Source organism: Falco punctatus, assembly GCF_963210335.1.
Source record: "Falco punctatus genome assembly, chromosome: 3".
Lineage (NCBI taxonomy): Eukaryota > Metazoa > Chordata > Aves > Falconiformes > Falconidae > Falco > Falco punctatus.
The window spans coordinates 4,944,836-4,966,015 of NC_137582.1; the positions used below are offsets into that span (position 1 = coordinate 4,944,836).

Below are 21,180 nucleotides of genomic sequence, written 5' to 3' on the forward strand. Positions count from 1 at the left end.
ACTTTTTTCTATTCTGGTTTGATCTGAGCTCTTTGGTAAGAAGTTTCCTATGGGAGGTTTCATTAGAGGCTTGGCCAAACATTACATACACCTTTCTTCATAGCTGAATTACACTGGCAGCTCAGCATAACACTTAATCAAATCCTTTCCAATCACTTCAGACAGCTGAATTTCTAGGGGACTTCTGCATTACTAGTCTCAGAACAGATAACCTTTTTTGCTGGACGACATTTCATCCATTTTATTTATGGTACTTTGGGTTCTGAGATTATCAAAAGATTACGAGACATACAGAGAGATCTTTTTGACCAAGACCTGTAGTGACAGGACAAGGGGCAACAGTTTTAAACTTTAAGAGGGTAGGTTTAGATTGGACTAAGAAAGAAATTCTTTACAATGAGGGAAGTGAGACAGTGGAACAGGTTGTCCAGAGAAGCTGTGGATGCCCTGTCATCGAAAGCATTCAAGGTCAGGTTGGACGGGGCTATGAGCAACCTAATCTAGTGTTATTGATGTGCCTGCCCATGGCAGAGGTTTGGATTAGATGATCCTTGATGGTCCCTTCCAACCCAAACTATTCCATGCTTCTGTGTAGTAGCCTGATCTCTTCCTGGAGAGATGGTGGTGCTTGTCTTTGAGCCATCAGCATGTATCATTGGTTTATTTCTCCTCCTCCTCCTATCTGCTTTCCTTTTTTTTTTAAGCAAAAACCTGTAACAATCCACATTGGTGAGATTGGTCCTAGACCAATGCTTAAGACAACTCCATTAGTATTTATTACTCCATTTTCCCTCCTGCCTCTTTTCACTGCTTTGTTAAAAATGCTGGACCTGCAGCTTCAGCTACCAGTTCTTTCAGAAATTTGATATGAAGTAACCACCGGCACTTCACCCAACCTGTCTCAAGCTATCTGTCTTTACACAAGAGGTTTTGTTAATTTATTTTCACTTTAGGATGCTCTCTTTATTCTTAGCATCTTGTCTTTGAAATCACTACTGGTTCAGTTATGTCTAAAACTCTCTCTACAATTTATTCCTTTCAGTTTAGAGTAACCAAGGCTTTGGTAGGAATTAGAAACAACAGCTGATTCAAAACATATCACACAATAGCATGTTTTGACATGCGAGAACATTATTCGTGAGCCAGATGCCCTAGTTTTATCAAGTTAGTCCATTTTTTCAATGTACTACCCCAGTCCCTTAACACTTCCCAGTAACTAAAGCATGTTGCTTGTTTGACATTGCCAAAATATCCTCCAAAACAGCCTGCACACAAGCTGTTAAGATATGAAAGTGTTGCCACCTCTCCTGCATCTTAAATATAAAAATGAAAAACCTGAAGGTTTTTCTAAATGGTTGAGAAAGGTTGGTTACCTAGTAAAACCCATTTATCTCCAGATTGTTTCACGATTTCAGTCTTCCCACAAATCAGACTGTGATTTTCTACCTTACAGACAGCTTACTCTTGAGGTTTTCTGGCTAACACTCTTCATTTCACCTTTCTAATGATGATAATGGCCAGCCTACTGTAATTCTAAAATAGAAATAATTAAAGAATAATTTAGTTTGATGAATGAACAGAATAGCATTCATAATTTCTTTTTTGAAGGGCAAACCTTTATAGACCCTGCTGATCTCTCTCTGTATCCAAACTTGTATCTATATAATCTACATGCTCCTGTGGAGGGCCTGCGAGGGGGTTGTTTATTAAAAGAGAAAGCAGAACTACTTCCTTACAGTCCCCTAACACCAGTCTTTGAAAAACATCCAAGACAGCCTTGGAATTTCAAATATGGGGGAAGAGCAATATTGTACGACAGCCCCAACTAAAGCAAAACCATTAACAACGTTCATGTCTGCAGAGATCTGGTTCTTTTTAACTAGGTCCTTGGGGACAACAAGATGCCAGGGTGTCAAGAGAGCATCCAAAACACAGGCTTAGAGATGTATCATTTCCTCATCTACTTACTGACAGCTACTTTAAAATATTTTCCTATGTGTTCAGGATGCCGTGATTTGACACTGCCACAATCCCAAGAGGTAATCAGATAAATTGTGGAAATAATTATTTAATTATGGTCTAAGGTCACGCTGGAAAACGCAAAATAAAATGGGTGAGTAGTTTCAGTAATTAATTCTCAGATACATGAAATATATAAACTGTGAAAACTGATTCTGATTTGGTGCTCTCTAAAACATACAATGAATTTATTAAGATTATGTGTTTTAAAAGTAATGCTTCCACGAGATGTTTTGTGAAACTTAACCTGACAGAATTTCCAAATAAGCTGTCTTGAACCACATGCTCATAAAACACTTCAAAATACTTTTAAATCTACCTCTCCTATTGATTCCAATTACCTGTGAGAGACAATTTATAACCATCCTACAGTCTGAAGTTTTTCAGTTTTCTCTTAAGCACAATATGCCCACATAACGCAGGCAGACGCTCAATTTACTGTGAACCCACAACAAAAGTGTAGCATTCTCTAGCTGTAAGTAAATAATTAAGACTTTGGTTATTAACTATCACTTTTCTTAATTACGATCTGGACAGCATTCAGCAGCAGTGCTGTTAAGTTTTGCCTTTAATCACACACTAGAAAATTAAATGCACTGCATTTTCAAAAGGTATCCATGATTAATTTAAACATTATAAACACATTATAAACTCTTCTGGAATTCATGTATCTTATGAAGGAAGAAGTGAAGAATGAACGAAATAAAAGAATGAATGAATGTAAAAAGCTACTTCTGGACTTTTCCCCCAGTGAAGCTTGACAAATGTATGTTTCTTAGAATATTACTGCAAATACCATCTTTAGAGTTCATGTATAATCATTGATTATTCAATTAGTTTTTACAGGGAAAGAAAAGTATAAAGTATTTGCCTGATATATTAAAACATTCAGCACTTTTAGGTGTCTACAGTTCTAAATTCCTACCTCAAATTTCTCTAATAGATCTTTGCTCTGATACGTATGAGGATCATCAGGAAAAGGTATCTTTCCCTTGTAGTTGCAGGCAGTGAAGGAAGTTAGATTTGTTTTGCTTTACGTAGCAGAATTTAAAATAGGTTTCTGTTGTGAAATTTGTGTGCAGCATGCCAAGCGTTCACAACCTCTCGCTTAAGAGGTACTTCTCATTGGATTGTAGGAATATCCGGAGTGCAGCCTATTCCAGGTTCAATAACCAGTCTATTTCAAACTCAGTCTATTTCAAGTTCAGTAACAACATTTTGTGCATAGCATTTGTACCTATGATGATTTTGCTATGGAATGCAGAAGAGTACCATCAAACTGATGAATGTTCGGTCTCAGAATTTTGCTTGCTTGCAAAACTTAGCAACATAAATCAAATAAAGACTGAAAAAATATCGCACAGCCAGCAACTACAAATGCTTCCATCTGATTATTTTCAAATCTAACCACAGAATTTGCACAACATATGCCTTTGAAGAGTCTTGGTTCTCCTCATTAAACTTTGCAGGCTATGTTTCCTTGATTTGATGATATTAATATATTCACCTTAAAACCACATCTATTCCTACCATTTGGTTTGTTGCCCAGCAGTAAAAAGAAAATATGTCATAAATTTTAGAGAACATTGAACTTGGTGGTGTTGAGCAAGATTATGTTTTCAATTACGTGTGATTTACTAACCTGCCTAATAGATAACTTCATTTTACAGATGTCCTAAATCTTAAAATCAATTTTAACAACATCTTAAGAACTCAGTCTAGCCTTTGACATATTTTCTTTTTCATGATTCCTCATATTCTAAATACTTTTCCCTTCCCCAGTCATTTAATTATATGAAATCACAATCAACAGTGTTCACTAAGACGCACTTTTTTTCCTCAGACAAGCATCAGAATTGACTTCTTACCCTCAGAGCAAAACTTCAATGCCACTAACTCTTAATTCTACTTTTTCCCTTGCATGTAATGAAAAAAAAGACAAGATTGTCAAATTTACATGAAAAATTATTTCAATATGCTTTTATAATTTTGGAAATGTAATATTAACTCTAATATGAATTAAATATGCCACATTTAACAGGAATTTTGAAGTCCAGCTTTTATAAATTTGAACCAGAGCCAGTCCTTTTTTAATCAAAACCATGTTAAATATTCATTCATGTTTCACTGTGAGCACTTATAATAAAGTAAACGCTTCGGTGTAACCATCAATATAGCAAAAACCTTGAATAATCATAGAATCAATTTTACTGCATAAAGCTAACACAAAATTTTCAGCCACTATATTGAAAGATTATATTACAATGATGGCTAGTAGTAAAGGGTTCACATTAAAATGCAAGTTTTTCATAATACACAAAAAAGCAAAACTCAAAGCAAAGCAAGGCTGTGACTACAGACAGTGTGATGACTAAGAGGAAAAAAAATCAGGCTGACACTACAATATTACAGTATTTTTAAAGTACCTTCTTATCAAAACCAAAAATACTATCAAAATATTGGATGAGGCAGGATGAGAAAAGAAAATCTGTAGACTAATGCCTTATTAATTATGTATATTAAGATTATGGTTCACTTTTAGTGGAAATGTTAACAGTCAAAGAACTTTTAAGATAGCTTGCATATGTTGATATCATTATTGGTACTCAGTACAGATCGCTACCACTAAAAGAGCCGATTCTTGCAAGATAGTTAAGTTCAATCACTGCAAAACATCAAGAAAAAAAACCACAGGGAAAAGAGAACTCACATACACCTTCAATGATTTTAAACATGTAACACTTTTCCATGCCGAAAGACAATTTAAACTTCAAAAGACAGTATGTCACATTATCTAAATAGGTGTGTACTCACACACACATGCACACTCCTGACTGTCCAGACATTCCAATAACTCCTTATTACTCCAACACATCAAACTGAAAAAAAACAATTTTTTAATTCCTCCTCCATCCACATTAATAAAACCAAAATTAGCCTGCACTGCCACGGTACATTTTCTGGAGGGACTGCAGTAGCTTTCCTCATGATGACTGCAAGTAAGGCTACCTGACTAAAACAGCATGAAACCGAATAGCAAAGATTTAACTGCTGAATATTTGAAATTATAGTTGATTAAAAATCCCTAAAATATTCAAATTTTGCTGTTGTTTTCAAGTAAAATTGGGCACTTAATCAAAATATATTTTCCAATAATCTCTGCAGTGACCTACAGCTTCTACGTAGATGGTATTTTTTCTGTTATACAAAACAGATAATATATTCAATAGTAATTTCAGAATAGTAATTTCAGATTGAGAAAAAATTAAGACAAAAAAATAAGACTCCTGCAAAACCAGTGTTTTCTGCCACCAGAACTTTCCAAAAGGAAATATGTATAAGTTGTGGCAAACCAAGTATTTGATATCCCCATAGGATCTCCCTTTCCTTGCTTCATTTAATGTAAAAAAATTAGCATGTAGGCCATAATGAGCCAAGAGATTGTGCTTCAAAAGATTTTGCAGTTATGAGGCAGAGAATATCACAGAGTTTTGGCTGGTGTTCATACATTCTGAAAACTAAAGTAACTGGGATTCTTTAACTGCGTTAAGCAACAGCCTGAGAAATGACCAACTCCACAGGCAATCAGATTTTACTGTAAATCAGTGCTACATTCATGTTACTCAACAAGTGCATCTAAGTACCTATCACCATTTAGGCAGGAATGCCAGATTAAATCCTACAGCTCTAAAAGCCTCTGTGGAATTTTTGGGGAAAAAAAAGAAATCGGAAAATAAAAGAAAACACCCTACAGTTGTCATCCTTAAGGTGATCTCCCATGCAAAAGTGCCAAGAGAAAACTTCTGAACACAGAGCCCAGATTACAAATCTGTTGAAGGTCAATGCCACTCCACAGAACTAAGATGACTCCCAAGTGACCTGTCTGAGCTCACAACATCCATCTGACACAAACCACTTGCACTGATGAGGACCAGGACAATCATAGCCAAAGCCAGTCATATAAGCAAGCGCTACCAAATCCTTGAATCCTCTGAAGAACAGAGGCCAGATAAACATGATTTCAGAGGCAGATGATGATGGTTGAAGTTTGACATGTTAACAACAAACTACTTTAAATCATTGCCAGATTTAATCTTCTCATCTATAAACAAAAATGTTTACAAGTTTTAACATATGAGTTGAGGATGATCCACACACTTGAAAAAAACCCCAAGCATCTACAAGAGTACACAAACATCACAGTTTTGGGTCATTTTCGTTTTAATAGCTAATGCAGACAATAGCGACGGATCATTGTTCCTTAAAACTGGTCTTTTCTAGGTCACCAAATTATTTAAAAAAGGAGTATGGAGTTAAATTTCTTTAAAAGCAAAAGTTTTGAAAACAATTGTCTGATGAACTGGGCACTTTTTATTACATTTTTAATTGACACAGAAATGTTGGGAAGCGAACATCCCATGTTCCAAAGCCTCTGAACTAGCCTTGTTAACCTCAGAAAGAAGTCACATTATTATGACTCTTCAAAATTAAATTAATTCAGTATTTCATTGCTGGAACATCATTCTAAGTGCAGAATTAAGATAAATTGTTCTTACCCACTACATAGAGTAACAACTTTTTATGCACCTAAAAAGTTAGCAATGCAAACGTCTCAGTCATGATAAGAAATATACCATGAAGTGTATTACAGTTCCATATGAAAGCATTTTAGAGAAATTACTTTTGAAACACAGTCAGGCAAAGGGAATATTTAAGTAGCAGCCACCTCTCATACAACCCAGCTAGAGCTGCAAATTACAAGAGAAAGTGCATACTCAGGTTTCATATTTACTATCACTGAACAATGATACTTAAAATAGGTATCAATTTTACATTTATCTTCAGCCAAGTAAAATATCTAAAGGAAAATAAAATTCCTAACAAATTCTCCTGTATCATAGATTGTCAGTAAATGAAAACATTGTCATTCTCATGCTGCTAAAAATTGCAAGCCTCTAAAAAGACAATCAATAGATTTTGACACTACTCACCCCACTGGAGAGGAGCCAACTGTAGATGCTCCAGGACCAGTTGATTGAGAACACCTTCCACGCTTGCTTCCCCTTCACGCTTCAGGGAAGGGTAAATTGGAATTAAGGAAAATTTTGTTCCAGCCAGAAAAAGAGTATGTAATATGTGCAACTTTTATTATTGCAAATCAAAACTGCAAGCTAGAGACTCATTAATGGTTAGTTACATATTTTGTTTGTTAACCCATGAATTGACTAACAATAATAATTAGAGCAGTTGTTATCTTCGGAATAGAAAAAAATTAATTCCACTGAGAAGTGTTAAATACAAAGATGTAAAGGTAAAATGTACCTGAACCACAGTAAAACACAAGGGGAAAAGAAGTCTGGAAGCTGTAAAAATGCAGAAACTGTTAACTATGTGGTGCAGGATCAGAATTCAAAATGACAAATTAAGAGCAATCTGAAAACAAAAAGGGTAAAATGTTATAAAGCAATAGAAAACAGAAGAAATGTGGGCTATGACAGCTTTCAGTACCAGCTCAGCGCCAGTTCTTTGGAGGTACAGGGATGTTAGACAATGCAGTGACAGTGTTGTTATCAGGGGCAAACACACCAGAATCACACAGGCACATAACCTGAAAGCTTCCCTTTCTACTCACTCCTGTATGAGTCCAGTAACAAGCTCAGACTGAAATGAGAAAAAATTAGGAAATTGTTATTACTCTAAGGACAGCGAAGCACTGAAATAAGCTGTCGGGTAAAGCAGAATCGGTGTTTTTAAAGGGCTTCAAAACAGGTTACACAAATGCTAAAATAAAATCATAGGCAATACTCAATGTAACACAAAGATAATATTATCCATTTAAACAAATTAATAATAATTTCATATGATGCGTCTATTGAGATAGCATGTATTTGTAACAGGAAGATCACTGGATTTCTTTTTTTCTAAGTCCCTGACTTCAGAAAGGCCCTGAACACAAAGGGCTTTGAAGCACACCCACATGTCAGCACCGGCTTCTGTTTGGCCAAAGCTGCATTCAGCAGCTTTGGTACAATTTTGTACCACGAGGAGCCCCCATCTCAGCTAGGCTGAGAGGAAGAAGTGGAGGTGAAGCAAGCACGGCTCCTTCAGAGGCACATGTACAGCATATGCATTTCTGTGCACTTACACTGGAATTTCTCTGGCAAGACTTCTATCGTCTTTACAGCTTGGCTCATGCTTCCCCAGAACGAGAGCATCATCGATCAAAGTCGAGAGACAGGATCCTCTCCGAGACTTGAAAACACTCCTTTTCCAACTTTGTAAGCTTCAAATGACACAACCATAGGTGAAGTGATGTCCCACCATAATTAAGGGCTAAGCTCCTAGCAAGACTGATCAAGGTTTGAACCAACAACTCCAAAAGTACTGGAACCATGTTCCTCCAAAATAGATTTAAAGGATTAGAAGAATATCTGAGCTTTTATAAAGTGCTCCTAAAAGTGATCAGTCCTTCTTCTGCAAAACTCTGGAAAGAGAGGCACAGAATCTGACTGATAAAGTATGTTCTCATCTGTGTCATTTAAAAGAAAATCAACAAGTACTGCAGATAACTAATTTCTACCACAGGACAATTTTACAGGTTCTCCACAAGATATAAAAGAAAAGTCTTGAAACATCAGATCAAAACGAGATCTAACAATTATTGATTGAGACTCAACAGCTCAAGGAGATGACAGAAGAAGAAAATGGATGCATTGTATAGCATTCTCCCCATTTTTCTTTTTTTAATATTCTCATTATGCCCTGAAAAAAAAATGTCTTAAATAGCAGCCTTTTTTTTTTTTTTTTTTTCTCCCCCCTAAAAGGACTACAGATGAGGAATTCACAAACCCCAAAGAGTCTGGAAGCTGTAAACACCATTAAAGAAAAGCACCTCTTTGGAAAATTGAAGGCAGCAGAGTATCACCTCAGGAAAACATTGCTGCTGAAAAACAAGACCCAGGATACCAGCACAACAGAATAATTACCATAAACCAAACTATAGGACAGAGAATACATAATTTGGATTACCTCATAGAAACAGCAGATAAATAATTATGTTAACACATCTTCAATGTAAGGAATATAAGTGAGAAAAAACACTAATAAAAAGGCAGTATTTAAAATAGAGTGGCTGCCATTAAAGTTAAACTAACTTAACTGTAATTTACTTACAATTGGCTCACAGTGGTGCCTGGAATATTACAAATTTTTACTGCTTAAAACTCCATGGAAAGCTTAATGTCTCTGATACATTTTAAACTGACTATAAAATAGGTGATTCTCCATATTTTATCACTGGTAAATGCTATCAAAGCATATCCAGGTATTCACATGGATCTACAGAAGGATCTGGACACGCTGGACCAATGGGCCAAGGCCAATTGTATGAGGGTCAGCTCAGTGCTGGGTCCTGCACTTGGGTCACAACACCACCATGCAGTGCTACAGGCTTGGGAGTGTGTCTGGAAAGCTGCAGGAAGAAAAAGGACGCAGGGGTGTTGGTCTACAGCTGGCATGTGAGCCAGCAGTGTGCCCAGGTGGCCAAGAAGGCCAATGGCAACCTGGCTTGTATCACGAATAGCACAGCCAGCAGGACTAGAGAAGCAGTTGTCCCCCTATACTCGGCACTGGTGAGGCTGCATCTTGAATCCTGTGTTCAGTCCGTACGACAGGGATGTAGAGGTGCTGAAGCACGTCCAAAGAAGGGCAACAAAGCTCATGAAGGGTCCAGAGAACAAGTCTCATGAGGAGCAGTTGAGGGAACTGAGGTTCTTCAGCCTGGAGAAGAGGATACGCAGGGGAGACCTTATCACTCTCTACAACTACCTGATAGGAGCCGTAGCAAGGTAAGTGTCGGTCTCTCTTCCCAGGTAACAAGTGACAGAACAAGAGGAAACAGCCTCAAGTTGTGCCAGGGGAGGTTTAGATTGGGTATTAGAAAGAATTTCTTCCCTGAAAGGGTTGTCAAGCCTTGGAACAGGCTGCCCAGGGAAGTGGTGGAGTCACCATCCCTGGAGGTATTTAAAAGATGTGTAGATGTGGTGCTTAGGGACATGGTTTAGTGGTGGACTTGGCAGTGCTGGGTTAGTGGTGATGATTTTAAGGGCCTTTTCCAACCTAAACAATTCTGTGATTCACAAGAAAACCACATATTGAAATTTCAAGTTCAACACAGCTATAGACCAACTGCTTCTTAGATTGTGTGCAAATAGTAAGCTTAGCTATACCTCAACTAATTAAAAAAAAAAAAACACATACCTACTGTTCTTAAATCCTGTGCCCAGTTTTACTTCCCCAGTTCAAGACACTGAAATACAGGATAAAATGCCCTGGAGGGTTACCAAGACAATTAGAGAGCTGGAGCCCATAATGTATTAAAATAAGTTGAGAGAACAGGTTTGTTTGGTCTTTAGAAGGAAAGAAAACAAGGAGAAATTTTATTGCTGTTATAGTGGGAGGGTACAGAGAAGACGGAGCCACGCTTTTCGCGGAGGAGCACAGTAATACAAACAGGGCAATGGACACAAGTTGCAGGACAGGGTGTTATAACACACCTGAAGATGTTCCTTCCTACCTAAATTATTCTACAGTCAATGCAACCTTGCTATCTTCAGGTTACTCCACAGGAAGACCTGGCAGTGCCAGTGGCATTCAGTGCAGTATTCAGGCTGCCCCATAGGTATGGCAAAATAGACTGAGGCACAAGGTAAATGCCCAAATGGCAAAAACTGATTCAGAAAAGATGCTTTACCTTGCCAAAAAAAACCCCCAAATACATACTTTTTTAACAAGTACCCAAAATCTTGCTCACAGAGTTTACTAAGCATCTAGTCCTGCTTAAGCTCTGCTGCCAAACAGACTCAAAGACAAAAATCACTGAAGTTCACAATGAAACTCAGTATAGTTGGTATGGTCTTACCATTCCTCATACACTCATAGCATTTTATATCATTGACCTCTGTCTCCTGACTCTGTATCAGGCCATTAGATAAAATTGCTCATTACAGTGCAAATACAAACCGAACATTCTGGCAAACTTATCACCTTGGAGATGAAAAGCAACCAAACTATGCAGTAATAAAATGTCAGAGAAAAAGAGAGAAAAGCCTAACTAAAGAGTTTGCCTATTTTCTAAGGCAAGCCTTTAAAAGTCAATGAAAGCAAAGCAGTTGGAACAGGGGTTGCCAACATACCCTTTCATTCTTACCTCAAAGTCGAACCTGTTAAAAGACAAGTGCAAGATCCAGAATTTAAAATTCATTGAAAAAAACCTACACAGATTAATGGACAGTAGTTCAGACTGACAAAGTTAAGTTTGACCTTATGCAATCTATCTACTTATCCAGACCTCCAAACATTTTGCTGAAATCTCACTGTAATTACAAATCTGCTCTTTCATAGGAGTCAAATTGTTAAATGCCTTTGTTGACTCAGGTCCCATGTCTAACAGTAAAATCTTTGTTGTTAACACCACATGCAACAGCCAGAACTGAAACACTTGACTTCCAGTTTCCAGTGCAACTGTTCACATTTGGCAGTTAAGACATTTTCAATTGCACAATTACATGAGTTTCACTGGGGGCCTCAAAGCCAACAAACACACAACCATCAGATGCTGTTTAAAGGGAAAAAAACCCCCACCCTAATTTTTCACAGTAGACACCTTTATTTCATGTTTCTTTAGGAACAGATTGCATATGATACAAACTGTTCCATACTGAAAACCTGAATGACAGTCAGATGAACTAGTTATTTCCCCAAGGAAAAGGTTGGTCTTTTATACTATTTTGACTGTCTAACGTGGAGCTGGGTACCCACAATTGTAACACAGCATGTACTGCTAAAAAAAATTAAAAAAATAAGATTTTAAAAAATGGTTTCTATCTTAAAGTTACTTCTGCTTTTACTCTCTGCAGCATTCCACATCTTGCATCCTTCTAAAAAGATTTATTTTCAATAACATATTTCTCAGTTCCTTTGCAAATTCAGGTGGAAGTGTGTACACAATCATAAACAAATTAGCAAATGTTTATAAATAAAAATTACACTAATGTGAAACAAATATAAATTATTAATGTTCACAGTTTATGTATAGCAGTAGCCTTAGTCATATTATAAGCTTTCTGCTTATTTGTATTGTGGTACTTCAATATTAAAACTAAGTGCATGCAATTATTGAGGTACTTAAATAATAGTTACTTTTGCAAACAATTGTTGATGCTAAGAAGCTGCACCAAAATGTAAAGCTCCATCCAGCTAAAGCATTTCTAAGGAAACCTTTACTGAAGTACAAAAGTTCCACAACACCCAATATTCTCATGAGCAAAGATTCATAATTATGATCAAGATGAAGTCATCAAAAGCTGAATAGACAAACAGAAAAGTAAATTTCAGTAACAGTTATCAGTGGTTTGCTGTCAAGCCCAGACAGCACATCAAATGAGATGACTCAAGCTTTTGTCTGATAGATAATAATTTCAAAATTCTGATTGGCTACTTAGATGATGAGACACAAAAACATTCATAAAATTTATGTATTTGGAAAAAATGTCAGTGTTCACAAACTTAATAAATGAGTGGAACTTATGAAGATCACTTAGATGAAATTCAATGAAGAAAAGTTCTAAGGATCACCCTGTAAGATATCAACAAATCAACAAATGAAGTTGTGAATAACTATTCAGTCAGTGATGCTGGACCACATGCAAAAAAAAATAATCAATCAGACACAGGACACTGACAAAAGAAGTCAAAAACAGTTCTCAGAGCAAGCACCATACCTGAAACACGGAAGGTATAGTTTTTATTCTATGAGAAACCTCACCTGAAGTATTGCTTCCAGCTTTGGGTTCCACATATCAAGAAAAAATAGGTATACTGCAGAACAGTATCAGCAATATGACTGAAAGAAGATGTGCTTTGAAAAACTGTTGGTACTGAGGTTTAAATATAGAAAAGAAAAAACTGAAGGGGCACAAAGTATAGAATTTCCAAAATGTAAGAAAACATTGCAAATAAGACAGGTTTCATATAAATCACAGAAATTATTGTTGAAGTAAGAAAACAAAGTTTAACTATTAGAAGAGTTAAAAAAGGAACATGATATTTAAGGTGGCACTGGAAGTCTCATTTTTTAAAGGCTGTTAGGGCCAGGTTTAGAATATTTTCAAGCAAATTACTCCAAAATGTTAGTCTCATTTCACTGGAATAGCAGTTCTGTCACAGTACATTAGAAATTCTCTCTGGCTGCAATCAAACTTGGGGAAAGCAGGAGAAAGGAGGAGGAAAAAGAGTTTAGTTTTCAACAGTCATTCTCTGACCCAACCTTCTGCATGGCTGCACAAATCACAGAATAATTTATACTGAAAGGCAATTCCAGAGTCACTGGCCAACCCTGTGCTCAAAGCATGGTAAATAATGAAATTGCATCAGGTTGTTCAAGGCCTTGTCCAGAAGTTTTCAATATCTTCAAAGACATTAATTTTACAGCACTTTTGGACAACCTGTTCCACTATTTGAACACCCTCATTGCGAAAGGGATTTTTCCTAGTACCTAACCAGAATTTACCTGTGCAACGTGCTGCAGTCACCTCATGATGTGCCTTGACTGAAGCGTCAGATGTACTTTGCTGACTGCTGCAACTCTTGGGCTTTGAGAAGGTTCCCCTGGAGGTCCATCAGCTCTCTTAGGCCCAAGGGCAGCCTCCTATGCAATCCTGCCTACCAGTTCCCCAAAGTCTCCTCTCCTAAAGTCCAGTCATTATTCTGCTACTTGCCTTCCTTGCTTCCCTAGGGATACTGAACTCCACCATTTCAAGGCAACTGTAGCCAAGACTGCCATCAAACTTTACCTTTCCAACTGGATCTTCATTATTTTCAAGTAGCAGATCCTGCACAGCACATGCCAAATCAAGCCATACACTTGTACACAAAAAGTGTCCTCAATGTACTCCAGACACCTCCTAACCCACAAGTGGAAGACTTCTCCCAGTTGTTAAAGGAAGAGTTCAGCCAGCTTCGCTTCTTGATTGTGTGGTCTGTCACAAATGTGTACCACATCACTGTGGGACTCCTCTGTCCTTGATCCAAAAGCTTTCTATTGGCCCATCCCTCATTTCCTAACAATTCCCTGTGCACTTCAGCCATCCTTTACACAGAACACAACAACCCCTCATCATCATCTCTGCCCAACCTTCTAAATAACCCCTAGCCACCCATCAGTGTACCCTGTTCACACAAATTACCCACTGTCTCTGAAATCCTGATGACACCAGAGCTCTGAAACTGCACACTGACCTCTAACTCCTCCTCCATATGTTTTGGCAAGTTCAGGTGTAAGCATCTGACACAGGCCCCAGATCACATCTCAGGGCAGAATCGATGAACCTAAGCCACTGCTCTGTCCTGTCCATGCTTCCGCCTTCTCGGACTGCTCTACAGGCTTTGGGGCCCATCCTGCAAGGTACCAAGTTTAAAGCTAAACTCACTAAACTAGTAAATTGCTGGCACTTCATCAGAGAGGTGACAAGAAGCACCCAGAGGTAGAGGACAGGGAAAGACTGTTCATTAAGCAGCAGCAAGAGGTATGACAAACAAAAATAGACATAAAACTGAAACATAAATAATTTCTTGATGTTATCCCTAGCCAAACCTTACTGTGATTGCTATCAAGAACCCCCTCCACCATCTGAACATTGATAAATCTTTGTTTATTCTTCTAAAAATGAGGAGGATCTTCATGTGACCAAATTCTCTGAAATGATGTTCAACGTATTTGGATTTCTGAAGTTAAAATGTAGATGGCACAAATAAATGGAATAGTCTGAAGAGTAATAGTCTATGGTGGGTCTAACACAGTGTAAGGACCACAAAGAAGAAGTTTAACCTGCCCTTCATGTTCCACATTAGGAACATAATGTTTTTAACTCAAGATTTTGAAGAACTCTGGTACAAAGGATCAGTAAAAAGATTAAAATCTTAGAGCACTCAGCAAGACACACAGCACTTTAGGAACTTCAAAGGACACTTAGTACGGATGCCTTGATTCGCAAGGTAGAATGCACAGGAAGTCCCTAAAGAAAATACAAATAATTATAAAAATATTTAGAAAATATGAAGAGCAGCACAATTTTAAAATATTAGCCACCTTAATACTACATATGCTCCATCTGTTCAAATTCTGTGTTAAAAAAAACGCCAGTTGTTAAGCTGATACCAGATGCCACCTAACAGATGCTAAAAAACAAGACAGCATGCTCTTAATTTAAATTATCTCAGTACAACTATTATCTCAAAGATACAGTAAATCACATTACTCTAGAATTTTTCTTAATTTAAAGGACATGGCAGTAAGCTTTCTCATGTCTATTTTCCTAATAATTTTAATTCTATCAAAAATGTACAAAAGGTTGACTTGAATAATACGCTGCTTTGTCTTTACCTTCTGCCTTCAGCCCCCCAAAAGTATATTAAAATCGACCAAGCTTTACAGTATTTTCACACATGAAGCACTGAAAATCTCATCACTTGAAACCCTGAATATTTCAATGGATAAACCAGTAGAAAATAGACTTTCCATACTGGTAAATACTTCTGGTGCTCCTCAAGACACACAGATATAGCCTGAAATCCTCATACTTTGTAAAATATTTTTGGACCTAATGGGAGTTCTATATAACTAACTTCTCATTACAGTCAACATAATCCACTTCAACTAAAATTTGAAGCCTTTGTTTATGTGACGGTTTTATATGGTATCCACCAATACAGCAAGAATTCAAGGAACTGTAAGCTAAATCATATAGTCCTTCCCTTGTAAACAATCTAAGATTACTTACAGTAAAATAGTCTGAGCAGTGGTCTTTAAAATAGACATTACTCTTCTCATGCATATACTTAGCAGACAAAGGGTATTTCAAAGTTGTTCAAAGATGGTACACACCAAAAAGATCACTCGGTCTTACCAAAGGACTTTTGCAAAAATGTCTTCTCTAGTAAGAAATAAAAGCAACTATATGTATTTCTGCAAATACTTTTTATCTCTTGGCTGCATTTAGGCTGGCTTCTGAAGGAAAATGAAGCTTCTGCAGTTATGCTCTCCATCCATTTCTCTGTGTGTCTGTCCATCAGTGAGGCTGAAAAACTCTGCTGGCCAGTGTCACGACTACTCTGGCGGAAGGACAGATGCCTCAGAAACAACATTTCTCAAACTTCACGGAAGTGAGAGGAGAATTATTTTTTTTTTTAATCATTCACATCTCAACATTGCTGTAAGAAATAAAAGCATGAGAAAGACTGACTCTAGTCGAGATACAAAATCTGGACAGCTATGTACATGTTTCTTCAAGAATTTTTAAGCACATGTGCAACTTGTTGGCTTTCATTAGAATAGTTTTAGTTCTAGGAACAGAGATAACATTCGTAACAAACCTTAAAAAACAGAGAAACTAATGCTTGGACTGAATTTAACACAGAGATTTCATTAATTGTTCTGTTAGTTTTCTAAGGTACTGACTTAATGTAAGCCACGATAGATTTGGTATCAAAATTGGGTTTAAATATAGAACACAGAATGGATGTAAACAGTGTTGCTCAGCAACAGAAATTAATGAGGATGTATTTTTACACCCTGACAAAATTATTACAACTGTGAATTCAATTCCAGTATAAGAATTCAACTATGCTATTGAAGAATATTTATATCTTTCCATAACACAGAAATTTTCTCAGTCAGTTCTGGTTAAATATTGACACTTTTTCATAAATGGAACTCTTTCTGAAATGTTACTTAGGGAGCCTAAACAGAACCAGGCATAATCTCATTTATGTCTCAAGTCTTGCCTTTGACAAATCGTGTGCAGCTCATTTAGAAATCAGTAAGGCAAAATCATTTCAGATCACAAGATAAAAGTACAATTAGAAGCACAAAAAGATAAACCATGATTTGATTGCCACTCCTCTCATTTCCTGCCACCCACTAGCATGCAAATTTGTGGATGATCTGAGTGAAAAGTATAAATCTCCTGGAAGATGCTGAGTATCAAGACATGGCTTGGGGTGCTGTTGGCTGCACAGAACATGGCCCTGATTAAAATAATGAAAAAGTACATTTTTGACAAGCCAAGCACAAGATTTTTTTGTGAAAATCACAAAATTTACAGCAACACCATTGGTTTGTTTTACCTCCAAAACGAATGTATTTCTTTATTAATAATTGTAAGGCGATATTTTACTCTATTTAGAATGATTATGGGGATTTTATGTTTTGAATGGCTAAGTCATCACGCAAGTCCTTTCTAAGCCTTAAAAAGGCTACCTAAGATTAGATACATTACTAAATCTGTAAAGAGGACTTGGAAAAAATTATTCTAATAAATTCTGATTTGCTCAAATTCAACTAAATATATGATAACTCTCTAAATCCAGCTTTGTGTATTTCTTCATGGTTCAGTTACTTGGAGTAGGGGAGAACAGAAAAAAATGACCCTATAAAACTACTACTCATCAATCCTAACTATACTTCCTCAGTTCCCTAAAAGTTCAGAAAAACACGCAGGGTTTGTGGCAGGCTCAATGACTCAGAAAAAGCCGTTATAGTAAGACCCAAAGCATCATCTAAATAATATACAGCACGATTAACCTTAAACAGTCTATAATTATGATAAGCTTTATAGTTCTAATTACTTTGATTTTCAGTAGCACTGCTATACAGTGAGTTGAATTATAAAATAAAATGTGCCACGGGGCATCTATTTATATATTTTTAAAGCAAGTATTTATATGAAAGGATATAATTTTCCAGCAAATATCCAGCTTGCTGTTAATCTCCAGACCTTTTGCTTGTTGCCTTTCTTCTTCCAGCTGCTTTGCATTCGCAAACTGTGTCCCATCAGTAGGGGATTCTGGGAAGCTCTCAAAACTGAACTTGTCAACTTGGATAGCCATACTGTAGCAAAGGGAAAAGAAAGAGAAAAATCCCAGGATATTTACTGTAACAATTTTACAGATACTACTTCCGCAGAAAATGCAGACCACTTGAAACCAAGCACTACAATGTTAGTATATTTGTCTCAGTGACATCTAGTCTGTATACTAATGATATAGAAGCCATTTAAGCAGTTTATTAATCCCAACCTATACACTAGCAAAATAAAATTTTATATACAAAAATGTCTGCTGAAGCTAACAGTAACACACTTAGAAAGCCATTGTGCACTTCATTGGTTTTACAAGCCAGCTTCCTAAATTTTCCTTTAAAATTGTCCTTACAAAACTCAGGAAGGAAAGACAAAACAACCACAGTACCTGGGCCTAAATGTGGCCCTTGTCTTTTTCTTTAAGAAGATACTTCCGTTTTGCTTAATGTATCTTCATGAATTACCGACAATACTAATTTCAGTATCATAGTATAATTCATTGGTAGTAAATGGTTAAATTTGCTTTATTAAATGTACAGTGAGGCATAAAAGCAAATTAAATTAAATACATTATGCTATAATGCATACTAAATACTTAAATGCTAAACTAGAATCACTAATCTAATACAAAAGGGAATTTAGACCAGCTCACATCACACGAAATGTGGTTATAGCAGATCTAATATACTGCGCTGCCAAAACAGCTTTAATTTCCTGAATTGTCTAAAATAAAAAAATAATTAGTGAAGAATAAAAATATATTGCTCTTGAGATGACTTTGCACTTAAGGAAAACCGAAGACCAAGCAACAGGTTTGGAAATTGTTCATGAAACACAACTACGTTCTAAAAAGAAGTATGGTAAGGGCATTTAAATAAAACAGGGAATTACTATTATTCCTTTATATATTACTACATTAAAGAGCGAAACGTATTCTATAAATGTTGCCAACAGGAAAACAGTAGTAACAAAAGTCAACGAGAAAGGGCTTTGAAATCCCCCCAGACAGAAATGATTTTCTATAATTAGCATTAATTTCAGAGAATCTTGACCCTAAAAGAAATGGGCAGAAAATACACGGTAATTACAAGAACAGGGAATAATCTAGAGCTTATCAAGCTTCCTGTGGAAAGATGAATTCAAACAGGCCCATCATGCTTCACCTGGAGCAAAAAATGACATCTCAGGAGGAGAAACTGGGAATTTTCCAAGACTACCTTCAACATTAAAAAGTAGAAATACAGCACTGAGACAAAGGTGGCACAACTACTGTTTCCATAAGCTACCTCTTTTGCAGATGGCATCTTTGCTGATCTTCACATTAAAAAAAAATCAAAAAAGGCAGAAGAATTAATCTATTCCTCTCTAAGGGGTGTTTTTATTTTGGCTATGTTTTCTACAGCAAGAGATCATTAGGAGTTTTGCATTTGCATGCAAAGACCATCAAGTGCTGGGCATATAAAAAAGAAAGCAAATATGAGCTACGAAAGTGTATCACAGTAACTGCCAGAATCAAGCCCGAAATAATGTAATGAAAAACACCTAGATGCAGTCCGTAGAGTGGATTTTTTTAAAAAAAATATCAAGCTTGAAACTATGACTAACACCATCAATTCTTACTGCAATTCAAGTACAATTTGAGTCTGAAATGCAGGCTGAGTTGGCTGCATGGGCAATGTGTGTGGAAGACAGAGGCACAACTGGAATGCTACGAAATCATTTTTGCCTTTGTTTCTAAGATTACATCATTACTCTGTGGTACATCAGCAGGTGCAAACCCAGTACTTGATGTCTATTACATACGCAGGACTCTTTTAAATTCTCACATAAATACTCACAGCTGGTTACCCTATAGTCATAGTTTTACAAGAAATTATCTTAGTTGCTGAACATATTTAGAATCTATCACCCGATGGACCTGGAAACCAGCTCTCACCTAATTATTGTGCCATACTTTTCTAAGTGAATGATATATTAGAAAAACATTCCTGCCTAACAATATTTAATATGAAACTGGGGGTATTCAGATTGCATTCTTCTGTTAATGGATCATTACTGGCAATATGGTAATTTTTTCTGGAAATTGAATATGCATGTAAGCACTTCCCCCCCCCCCCCCCCCAACAGTCTACAATAAATCCATATCTACTTCAGCAATACAGTCCAGATTACCCTTAACAATGGTTTATTTTACAGCTCTGCTCAATATAACTTTATTAAGCTCTAAGGTATCAAAAACTTCAGTAAATAAGGCTCCTAGTACTCAGAACCTCTAATTTTTCAAAATATTCAACCGTTTTCATTTATACTGTGTATTTAGCACAGTAACACCTCATGTCACATGAGAAGATACAAAGCCTTCCCCTACAACATGCTCACCTGCTAGAAAAAGGTTCAAGTAAAGAAAACTACAGAGAAAAAAATATCACACAAAACAATATGATGAATACAGCTGTCAGCAGAATATGTGAAAGCACCACGGAGAGAGAAAATAAAACTTTCCAAGACAGTTACACTCAAAGTAAAGCATGACAAAATTAAATCCAAGCTCTTTTTCTTAAACATAGATGCCTTTTATCATCAGTATTCTGCTTCCTCTTGTGCTAAAAATATTCATATCAAGATTTGTCTCTGCATTTTTTATCAGTAATGTTGCTTCAGTATTTATTCCTCAGCCTATGGAACGTGTAGTAAATGGGAAGGCTTTACAGGGAAGTCAAAACAAAAAATAAATACCATAACCTAAATCAGTCACTCATAGTCAAAAATGTACTGCTACACAAACACAGCTTCTTCACTTTGCTTCTAATATAATGATTTCTCCCATCTCAAAAGATGCGTTTCACCAGTGAGGTATTAACAGACAAATGAGTCCCAAAGCCAGGTGGACTGAAGGTGAAAATGAACAGGCTGGACTTTGAGCAACAATCACCAAGCAAATAAAGGATTTTTCAATTTTTAAGTGATCTGTAGAGATCACATGGGCTTTATTCTAAACGAAGCAGAAGGCAGTGAAAGGCATTGCCCAACTTTGTCACTGTACCGTGCATCAAAATAATGAAACTGAAATGTATTTCAGCTGTAAAAGTCTTTCTCAACTTGTGTCTACAGTTACTTTACAACCTGTTTCTTGCCAAGAGTTCTCTGCGCTTCTTTTCTCCCCAGATGTGTCCTTGCTTGTGATATACAAGAATCTACGGAATCTATATCGGAAGAAGTAAAATTCAGATTGAAACAGGCATTC

The 21,180-nt window shown here is 36.6% G+C and overlaps 1 protein-coding gene across 10 annotated transcripts in view; it reads right to left on the minus strand.

Moving 5' to 3' along the window:
• Positions 1 to 21,180, minus strand: part of TRAPPC9 (trafficking protein particle complex subunit 9) — a gene marked incomplete at its 5' end in the record, with an annotated part of 509,504 nt that overhangs the window by 247,465 nt on the left and 240,859 nt on the right. For all 10 annotated transcript variants that reach the window (XM_080377735.1, XM_080377732.1, XM_080377736.1 and 7 more), the window contains 2 exons: positions 7,011 to 7,101; positions 17,812 to 17,965. In XM_080377735.1, the coding sequence (XP_080233861.1) occupies positions 7,011 to 7,101; positions 17,812 to 17,965 (245 nt within the window). The remainder of the gene's footprint in view (positions 1 to 7,010; positions 7,102 to 17,811; positions 17,966 to 21,180) is intronic.